At 32.1% G+C, this 11,699-nt stretch overlaps 1 protein-coding gene across 1 annotated transcript; it reads right to left on the bottom strand.

Annotated features, from left to right (window-relative positions):
* Positions 1-5,578: 5,578 nt before the first annotated feature.
* LOC132553458 (delta(24)-sterol reductase-like) lies at positions 5,579-11,587 on the bottom strand. The gene is made up of 8 exons (XM_060217705.1): positions 11,271-11,587; positions 10,161-10,422; positions 9,346-9,464; positions 8,629-8,895; positions 8,154-8,294; positions 7,814-8,011; positions 6,734-6,912; positions 5,579-6,382 (listed from the first exon to the last, which is right to left on the bottom strand). Exons 1-8 carry the CDS (start codon positions 11,520-11,522, stop codon positions 6,226-6,228), a joined length of 1,575 nt encoding a protein of 524 aa, XP_060073688.1. The 5' UTR covers positions 11,523-11,587; the 3' UTR covers positions 5,579-6,225.
* Positions 11,588-11,699: the final 112 nt, after the last annotated feature.

Genomic DNA, 11,699 nt, shown 5'->3' with positions numbered 1-11,699 from the left:
ATGTTGTCAACATATTTCGTCCACTATGGACCTCTGTTGGATACCCTAAGATATCCATCCAAGAAGATACCAATATTTAAAATAATTGGGGTGTTGGTTCTCCTAGTTTTTAGTTTCTATCAGTTTAAAGTTAAAACCATCATTACATCACATTAACCAAGCTCATCCAGGATAACCTGACGACATAACAAAGCTGAAAAAATAACAAAAAGGTAATCAATATCACTTTTAATTTCAGTAACACAACAATTAGACTCGTTAATGAACTAATTTAACACACAACTTTGTAAATAACTCCACAATCACACGTTTGTTCTGTAGGCATCATTTTGAATTATTTTACTACTGTGAATAAGGAAATGATTTCTTATTAATATTTATAGCAGACTATAATCATTCTTTTTCAAAACTGTGGATTTCATTCTATATAAACCATCTGTTTTGGTGTTTTTAGAAAACATATACTGTTTGTAACAACTCTTGTCAAAAACCAATTAATATAAATCAAATCATCATGGCGATTGGTTGAAATATAGCACACACTGTAAATGGTAACAGCAATAATAATGTATGTAAAACCATAGCAAATTCTGACATTCTTCGAAACTTTTCTAGGCTGGCTTGTATATCTACCTTGTACAGTGTACTTTAAAATCACATTTTATCATTGGGGGGGGGGGGGGGGGGGGTTCACATTTTTTAGTTGAATAAAACTGCATTTTCGTTGGGACTAGATTTTGTGGATAAATCTTGCTTGCTACATCAACTACCCGGTAATATTATAATCCATATCCATTTTGATCTGTTTATCATTTCATAAACATTTAAAATTTTGCATGAAGAATTATTATGAATTCAATTAAAATTAAAGCAAGAAAATTACTAATCATAAAGTAGACAAGATTTGGTTTTGATTATCATTACAAAGATAGAATATCCCATCATGTTCCTTCCAAATGATTTGGTCATATCTATTATTTGACGGTAAATTACATATTGTGTCACAGGTCACAATTTTAAAAAGAAAGGGTATTGGGTAAAGAAAATAAAATGTAAACAGTAAAATAAAATTCACATCAAGTTCATACAGTTCACTGAAACTCAATGTTGAATAACTAGTAAGGCTTACCTTCTTCAGTAAAGAAACTAGACATCCTGAGGAAACAAAAAGCATTTCTCTATTGTAAATGACACATACCAAATTTACATGATTAAGATTAAACCAATCAAGGAAGACTTCAGAAATTATTCTTCCTTAATAAACACCTGGTTACTGAAGAAATATCTACAAAACGATTACCATAAGGGAGGTTCTCAAACTGCAGGCTAGATCACATACAATATTTACAAATAGATAGACAAAGTTTGTTTAGTTATAAAACTTACAGGGGTTTTGACACAAATAGATCTCTGTGGAACATTTACCATGATTAAATCATTCTCACTTAATTTGATTACTACTGGTACCTTGAGCTATTGGGTAACCCTTTTTTGGTAGAATGTTAATAAAAATACTGTTAGTCTTTTATCATTGTATGGTAAACATATTATTTTTATGTCCATGATAAAAACTGCATGTACAGTTGTAACTTATATTTATCTTACCTCCATGCTTAAGCATATCTATTTGGCAGATGACAAAAAGCTTAGTTCAATAGTCCTGGTATATAAAAGTTCCTTAATATCATCAACACAACAGGCCAGTAAGGAAACACTTCCCTTTAATGACAAAAGTGTTCCTTTATACATTCGATACACAATTCATAACACAAAATTAACAACACATTAGTGATATGTACATGTATTAATGTGAGTCTGGAGGGAAAAAATTTTAAAAGTTTAGAATTGCAACATAAATTGTATATAAATGATCATATGATCACAGCTTTACTATATGGAATGAAATGAAGAAAAAGTTAATATTTGTATACATTCAATTGATAAAAGACAAAAAAGGGGGAAGTCATGACTTACTATGTTACAATGGCATCATGTAACTAAACCTGTTTAATTAATTACGAGGTACATGTTACACATGCAAGAATTGCTACCTACAGAATCACAGATCCACATAAAGTGCTTCAGAGGATGCTGAAAAAGGATGCTGTGAAATTTTCAAACTAACAGTAAAGTTCATTCTAATCAGTAAGTTATTATAAATTTACATCAGAAATTAGAGAATGGAACGATACAACTTTGATTCCATGGTTTGTTTATGTTGTTAACATGTTTCAGTAAACTCACAATCATCGCAACAATCTGCCCTAAGGATAACATTACAGCGTTGATGTAATCGTAAAATACACATGATTGCAGTATAGTAATGGATAATCAGTGGGAAATGGACAACACAATAAACCACAGAATTGATGCTCCATTTTGTCTATGTTTACATGTCTCCGTGGCAGTCAAGTGAATATCTATAGGTATCTGTCAATTATTCCTGTCGCATTTGACTACTAAGTGACAGAAATACAGATTTGGTTCTCCAATTCTTTCAGGTCTTGATTTACATCAGGTTGCTATTATCTAATCCAGAGGAAATGAGAGATGCATTCAAACCACATGTTATGTATATCATCAAAGTAAAACATCAGAATACAAGTGAGTGGATTTAGTAAAGATAGCTGACATAGTAGACAATGATAAAGCCTTCACTGATACAGGTAGTATTAAGTATAGATAACTGACATAGTAGACAATGATAAACCCGCCACTGATGTTAGTAGTACTTAGTATAGATAACTGACATAGTAGACAATGATAAACCCTCCACTGATACAGGTAGTATTTAGTATAGATAACTGACATAGTAGACACTGATAAACCCGTCATTGATTTTAGTAGTATTTAGTATAGATAACTGACATAGTAGACAATGATAAGCCTTTCATTGATACCAGTAGTATTTAGTATAGATAACTGACATAGTAGACAATGATAAACCTTTCATTGATACCAGTAGTATTTAGTATAGATAACTGACATAGTAGACAATGATAAACCTTTCATTGATACCAGTAGTATTTAGTATAGATAACTGACATAGTAGACAATGATAAACCCTTCACTGATACAGGTAGTATTTAGTATAGATAACTGACATAGTAGACAATGATAAACCCTCCACTGATAGTGGTAGTATTTAGTATAGATAACTGACATAGTAGACAATGATAAACCTTTCATTGATACCAGTAGTATTTAGTATAGATAACTGACATAGTAGACAATGATAAACCTTTCATTGATACCAGTAGTATTTAGTATAGATAACTGACATAACAGACAATGATAAACCCGTCACTGATGTTAGTAGTATTTAGTATAGATAACTGACATAGTAGACAATGATAAGCCCTTCACTGATAGTGGTAGTATTTAGTATAGATAACTGACATAGTAGACAATGATAAGCCCTTCACTGATAGTGGTAGTATTTAGTATAGATAACTGACATAGTAGACACTGATAAACCCTCCACTGATACAGGTAGTATTTAGTATAGATAACTGACATAGTAGACACTGATAAACCCGTCACTGATGTTAGTAGTATTTAGTATAGATAACTGACATAGTAGACAATGATAAACCCTCCACTGATACAGGTAGTATTTAGTATAGATAACTGACATAGTAGACACTGATAAACCCGTCACTGATGTTAGTAGTATTTAGTATAGATAACTGACATAGTAGACACTGATAAACCCGTCACTGATGTTAGTAGTATTTAGTATAGATAACTGACATAGTAGACAATGATAAACCCTGCACTGATACAGGTAGTATTTAGTATAGATAGCTGACATAGTAGACAATGATAAACCTTTCATTGATACCTTTGGAGAAAAGTGACAAGTCATAAAGGTTCAAATAAGATAGAGATATTATAAAGAGACATCACTTGTATTCATGTTTATTGCATTATATTGCTTTAGACCTCTGGAATGATTATCATATACTCCACAAATATAAATATTTATACTAGGAACAATATATCGTTGATATGTCTTCATCGTTAGTATCAAATCATAAACAGAGCCATACAGTAGATCATAATATCTCTAAACCCTTTCACAATATCTCTAAACCCTATCACAATATCTCTAAACCCTATCACAATATATCTAAACCCTTCATTTGCACTTTTCAGAGAGAAAGTACTAAGTCATAAGGATTTCAATCTTAATAATCGATCAATTTTTTATAAATACAATTTTCACTAAAAATTCATCAATCTTAATATATAAATAGATAATAAATATGCCGAATAATAAGCAGTTTTTCATGGCTCAGATACACAATTTGCCATTTTAACTATGTCAAATTGATAAATATAAAGATCGATAAAAAGGAAATGTATAGAGTATATTTTGAGGTTTTAATGAAGCAGGTAAGTGGGCTAAAAAAATACAGAATGAAAATCAAATGCATGTATAACAGCAGCAAATTTACAGGGACTTTTAAGAAGAGACCAATATGCCTCCAGGATATTAAAGTGGATCAACAGTATCAAATATCAACATAAAGTGTCTAATTCAAAGTAAATTATAATAAAGTTTTATATGTAAGTAACATAAAAATGTCCACAATCATCGACACTCATAACCAAAAAATGATATGGTGATTTTTTTCAATACACTGTACCCTGGTGTATATATATTAAAATAAACTTGAAGAACAAACCAATTTAAGCATTAGTGCTTGCATTTCTGTATCCTTGTGATGCTTACCTACATAAATTGTCTATATACAAATACATATAGTAATACAATAAAATTGGAAACATTTTTGATAACTAAAGCATAACCACTTTCATATCTAATCTCTAGATGCTTTACAAATAATTTTGATACCTCAGTGGGCCTAAATGGTTGCCCTCATATATATACATACATAAACAGTACAAGAATTATAAAGTAAATGAGCTCTGTATTTTTGTCTAACTGTAGATCTCATTTAATTTAGACACACTGTCAAAAAAAAAGTAAAATTTCTTTTTAAATTGTAAATATGGAAAATGAATCATGCAAGCATTGATGAAAAACTCCATTTAAGCAAATGATAGAACTTTTGCAATAAACCTATTGTTGTATTTCATCTAAGTGTCAATAGCTACTAATGTGTAATCAAATTACCAAGACAAACTCAATTATCTATTGATGATTTGTTTTGCACAATGGATTAAAAAATAAAATACAATAGTGTGTATATTCATTACAATAAAATAATTATAGTTATTGTGATAACAATGCAATTACCATTTGATGGATTTCAAATTTAAAAAACCCAATTATCATATTAAAATTGAGAAACATCAAACTTGTAGGAAAGTAAATTTGGAGAAATTTCATTTTGTGATATGTAGACTTTTGTAAGAGACATATATTGGTGTATTGTAAGGAAAAAGCAGTTTTTTCTGTTACAAAAACAATGGGGACTTCATCATTCATATCAAAGTAACTACACCTCTTATGTTTAATTTTCTAAACTTAGAAAATAAATACTGAGTGCTTAACATTCCAGTGAACTTAATAAAAATAAACCTCACAAATTTAATGGTATATGTATATATAATACATACACTGATCTCTCATACAATAAATACACTAAAATAAACTAAACTATTTAAAAATAAGTTATGTAAGGGAATAGGAGGGAAAAAGTTTTGATAACAATAACAACTTTACTAATTATTCTCAATTCACACATCAAATGGAATGTAGCAGAAAGAAAATTAGATTTGTATTTTGATTCAACTTCATTAAAATAGAAAGATAACAAATTTTGATTTGAATTCCATAAAATCAGCTATTTTAACAAATTGAAACTTGTTAATGAATTCATTAAAAAGTTTATGTTTAACAGATGTTTAAAAAATCTCATTTCCTGATTTTTCAAGATTTTCTATTCCAAGAACAAACGTTTAGTTCAAGTAAAAGTTTAACTTAATGTAGGGTCCAAAACTTTGTTTACATCTGAGCTTAGTCGTTTCCTAAAATTTTGGCCATGTAATTTGCATCAGCAATAAGGACATTCTTGTCAGAAACAAAACAAATTATTAATTTTAATCTAAAAAATTGTACGTGTATTGTAGTCCTTCCTAATTTGTAAAGCTAGTGAAAAAACATGGCTGATCTAAAATTGTCAGAAACAAAGAATTGAAACCTCTGACCTACCACTGTGTTCCATTAGTACTTGCTTTTCAAAGTAAGGATGACTATGTCCTAACTTTACGGTTGATCTTGTCGTAAACTTCTGGGAAGGCTCTCTCACAGTTATCAAGTTTCCTCCTCATTTGATCATACAGGCTGTGATCAAACATCTTGCGAAACTCCTGTCTTGTCATGTAAGTGTCCGCATACAGCATCTGGAACCTGATGAATTAACAGTGGTATAAGATTGAATTGTAAATTACTGGAAAAAATAAACAAAACATGAACTTCCTTACCCAGCTACAAATTCAGAACTTCTTTAACAAATTCTTGTAACCGTAGAAAGATTTTGAGAAACCTATATAAAAATATATCCAAGATGTCCTGAAGAAGCCCATATGTTTCAGGCAAAACCAGTAGATGAACAGTAATAAATAATATTTCAGAATCCAGAGCTTGTTGTGATTGCTGTTTACCCTTTAAAATAAATCCAAAATACAAATCCATGACTATTGAGTGCAAAAATTAATTCCAAGATTGTGTTCATAGACCTTTAATACAATGCCATCATACCCATTGACTTTTGTAACATAAGCTTCCAGTCGTCGTGTGGTGGGTACAGCATCGAAGTTGATTGCCTTGGGAGAACCGTAAGCTCCTATATCCACATACATCTCATCCTGATCACCTTTAGGATGAACCATACCAGGGTTGTTGTACAGTTTGAAGGGACACAGCCACAGAGGGTACATCTAAACAAAGTTTGAAACAGTTATTATATTCTGATGTCGGCTGTGTTTTCAGTATATAACTCTGAATTTCTTTTTAAGCCTCACTCTTCTGCCCCCTTGAGGGCCAGACCGTTGGTTTATACAAATTCATGTTCATTTCTCCTCAGGATGTCCTAAACTAAATTTGTCCAAAAACCCCTTAAACCAAACTGAGATATGATTTTAAAGATTTACCTCTATTTAAAATTTCTAAAGTTCATTTGGCACTTTTGGTCAGATGAGATCATAATTGCTGCATTCACCAGATATCATATTTTATAGAAAAATATCAATTTGTCAAAATCAGAAAGTTTTATCAAGTAAGTTGGCAAGATCTCTTTGATAAGTATAACAAACTCGATTACTTGAAAAACAAAATAGCATCTAACTGTGTACCATCGGTTAAAAAGGGAATTCATCAAATTAAAATTCCCCACTAAATGTGAAATTATATGCCAAGAATGTATAGCAAGCGAACCAATGTCCTAAGTAAGAAGTTCCAATGACTAGTAGTGTATGAGATAGAGCCTGGATAATTTCCAGTGACCAAAATGAATCAATACCCCAAGTATGAAGTTTTAGTGACAATTACTGTAGCAAGGAGAGCTCACATAAAATGGAAAGACAGAAAGACAAAATGCAAAACTATAGTCCACCTCCTGTTTCCAGTTGGGGACTTATAATACTCCCTCATCATTAAATATATCGAAAGCACTGGCAAATCTAAATGAAAGTTCTGAGCACAGACAAATTTTATGGAATTCATAGAATTTTCTGGAAATACTTAAATTTGACATTGTGGGGCCCATGGTGTTTAGCATTAACACTGAGAAAGACTTGTTTTATAGAATTGTAGATCGATCACTGATAAAGTATACTATACCTTGATTTCTTCATGGAAGACCCCAAGAGCCTCCTTGAGTGACGCCATAGGGACCAACATGTCTTGAATAATCTGGTACTTTTCGTACATTCGTTTGGTTGTCTCCCCTTGAGTCAGTTTCAGCAGAGAAATCTTTGGTGGTACACTCCAGCCGAAAAGATACCGAAACACAGGATTGTTCCCAAATGGAATGATATCCTAAGAGCAGAAAGTGAAATCATTGCATCACAAGGAATTACCTGGTAATGTACTCTTAATAAATGACACAATTCTGTTCTCATTAATGCACCAAATGAAGTGGTGATATCACCATGATGAGCAGAAATTTAGGATGACCTACTTGTAGTTCCCAGAAGATGCTCCGTGTGTGCCGATGATAGTAGTGCCTGATTGGAATGTATTCTACATCTGATCCTTTTTGCAAAAAGTCTTCCACATGCTTGAAGAACCATGGCTTCCAGAAATACCCAATAGGGTTAATCTACAAAGTGTCATTCTGATGGTTAACACTAATTTATCTCATCTTTCGTCTCATGCTTGGAAATATTTTCACATTTTCTTGAATACACGTGCAAGTTTCAAAATAACTTTGTAGAATTTCTTAATAGTATTTTATTTACCACAAGGGCCTCACCTTTCAATTGAATTCGTGCAAACCAATAAAACAAGTACTAAAGAGCTATATAGGTATATTGAAGATTTTACACCAGCAATGCCATGATCACTGACTCAGATACGAACTTTTTCGAGACAAAATATACAATAAAATAACCTTTCATAAGTCTTAACCTTAGTAGGCCATTTAATGTTATCACCTTATCAATATCAGCTTCATCCGTGAGGTTTCCAGTCATAATAACAGCAGTGTCTTTAGAGTATACCAGCCCTTCCACAAACTGGTTATTTTGTTTTTTCATAGTTTCCTTTTCAAATGTTTTGATCATGTCATCAGTTGTGTAAACAGGGGTGTACTCCATCCTTATAAACCTTTTTGCTGGAATTATTTTCAGCTCTGCAGAAACCAGGAATCCGAGTGTACCATAGGACCAGGGAACAGAGTAAAATAGCTCTCTGTTGTGAGTCTGTGCAAGTAAAGGTTTCATTGATAAAACTGTTATTATTTAACTAACATTTATTTCTAGTCAGGTAAACAAGACAAATTTACTGAATACATCTATCATAACAAAACTTCTTATTTAAATTTTCCAATGGCACTGCATAAATATTGGACTGAAGGAAAAATGTAAAGCTTAAAACTGTCTTCCTCTTGAAGAAAAATTCATGAACAGTGGGCCTGTGATACAAACAAATATAAACTACATAAAATAGAACAATGTATTAACAAAGCATTGTGAGAAATAAAACTTTAATTAAAATATAACAAAAATGTTATCAAATTGTTCTATAGGATGAAGAAAATCAAGTATGGTGTAACTTGTTTCCGCTCATGCTTATAAACAAGAAGTGTGACAAATATGTAGTAAAAAGTAAATAAAGCACTGTTATTTTTCATAATATGTTTTATTATTTACCTCTGAGCACTTGACTACACTGCCATCTGCCATGACCAGCTCATAGCCTACACAACAGTGCTGGAACAGACCATGTTTGTGTGATGATGTCTCTATGCCTACTCCCATAATCAAACCACCTGTAACAACCAGATTAACATGTCATGTCTCAACGTTACTCCTTCTTCAGTTGTAATGAAAATTACATATGCCCTTTAACCAAGCCTAAAGGTAACATGCATTAAATATACACCTTTAAGAAAACATTGCAGTTGGGATATATACCCAAAACCAGCCTCAACTTATGGGAATGAATGTATTGATCAGCAAACCAGTGGCTCGCTTGAATTTCATGGATTGAAAACCAGTATCTTTAGTGATCGAGTAAAAAAAGTTAATTATACCTCAAAACCAGATGTTGTATAGTCAGCATACAAATCTGCATCTCCTTTACAAATTTAAGTGAAAATTGACAATCACTAGATTTAAACCAATTAGAAAATATGCTTAGTTTATGATTTTCTTTAAGTCATTTTCTTTTTTAAATAACATTAATATTTGCAAGATTTTTCTTGTGAATCCAGCGCACCATTTCCAACATTTTGATGAGTTTAGTTTTAATCAAATTTAGTGGATTTTCAAAATTTGAATCAGTCACACAAAATGCATGAGTCCAGGATTCAAACATTTGTGTCCCTAAAATCACATGACAAATTAGTATACCAAAAACATTATCCAATACAGTTAACATGTACACTGGTTTTTCCCAAATTCCATTCAAGGTAACTAATGGAAAACAAAGCTGCTGATTATTGATAACTCCTTACAATACATACCCACGGTGAGATCATCCAATTCCGGTAAGACAGGTAAGGTCCATCCAAGAGGGTTCAGGAAAGCTGATATCTGACCCATACTGACCAATGGTTCGACTCGGACCGTCTGATTTACAGAATCAATTTCCAGGATATCCACTAAATTAACTTTTATCTTACGACTACTTTGTTTGTAGAGACCTTGTCGAAAGCTGATTGTCATCCATCCTGGACGAGCAGTACACATTTGCCTTAAGCAGCCATCACTATCCCATTTCTTAACCTGTAAATCATGATTTATAAAACTCCTTTACATATTTCTTTTCTATAAACAACAAATATTTATAAGAATAGTATAGTACTGTCATGTGAATTCAAATCAACCACAAATAATTGGCTACGCCTTCTTGCCTTTTTTGGCTTTGGCTGCAAAGTCCAAACTTGCACGTCTTACATTGAAAAAATGATGATTTATCAATCATCCCTTTTGACAACTCATTTTCAATTTTATTTGAATAGAGAGTTGTAGACCAAAAGTTGAAAAATCAACTTTATTTAAATAGTTTGTGTTTTAAAAAAGAAACTTACTGAGAAATATTGCTCATTTGCAAAAACAGGATCAAACAATAAAAACTTAAATCTAACCCTTTAGAAATGGTGCACACATAAACACAGATATCCATCACTTTCACAATATCAATGTATTTTGATTTTTATTTTCATCAAAATGTTATTCCCGTTCAAACGATGATTTTATGAAATATATGTGTACTTCTGGGTCACCTTATGCTAACAAGCGTCTCTGTGATTTAGTGATGTTATCAGAAACAGAAGTGCAGTTACATGTCCGATACTTTTACGAATTTAATGTTGTATCTGTATATATTTTTTTCGTGAAAATATTGGTATATAACAGACCAGTTTTTCTTATAATATGATAATATATTACAATCTTATAATATGAACATATTTCAAGCCATTTACGTATTTGTTTGGTGGCAGTTTATCAACATTGCGTATCTAGCGGAAAATTATTCTTAAGGGGTCATAAACTAATGCGCCAAGGATATATATAATGCACTGAAAAAATATTTTTCGTATATACACAGTGCAGATAATACTGAAAAATACCTGTCTCTGAACATCTTTCACTTTCTTGTCGTGCTGTTTTGGGGCTGAATTCATCTTGAAGACGATCCAATTTCGAAAATACATGAAGAAATCGTAGACAACTGACATTGGCAACAGAAACAGACAGACGAATACCCATCGGTAATTTTTTATGACATATTCTAAACCCCGATAATTGATCCATCCAATTAGTGACACTAACGCCGAAATGCCGATAAAGACAACGCTCTCCAAAGAAAATTCAATCGCCATAACGCCGCCTTGCCGGCTTCCACAACGAAACACCTGTCAATCCGGGATCACGACTTGTCGCTGGTGTAAAGGTCAATTCAGGTCAAGGCTACAAGGTCGCGTCGTTGACAACTTCCGTCATTTCGGAACTTATCGGATATTTAGTCTTCATTTTCCATACATATAATGTTCCGAAAT

This window comes from Ylistrum balloti, unplaced genomic scaffold (assembly GCF_031769215.1).
Source record: "Ylistrum balloti isolate Yb309-2 unplaced genomic scaffold, AGI_CSIRO_Ybal_v1 Utg370330, whole genome shotgun sequence".
NCBI classification, from domain to species: domain Eukaryota; kingdom Metazoa; phylum Mollusca; class Bivalvia; order Pectinida; family Pectinidae; genus Ylistrum; species Ylistrum balloti.
Note: the sequence above shows the minus strand (reverse complement) of the source record. Positions and strands in the feature narration are given on the sequence as shown.

Bases quoted from the DNA above. Each gene is read 5' to 3' on its own strand.
- LOC132553458 (XM_060217705.1), bottom strand. From the start codon at position 11,522: ATGGCGATTGAATTTTCTTTGGAGAGCGTTGTCTTTATCGGCATTTCG. The intron at 9,465-10,160 runs GTATGTATTGTA...TGGTTGTTACAG, and splicing joins ATTGGATGATCTCACCGTGG to GTGGTTTGATTATGGGAGTA. The intron at 8,012-8,153 runs GTAGGTCATCCT...TTCTGCTCTTAG, and splicing joins GCATCTTCTGGGAACTACAA to GATATCATTCCATTTGGGAA.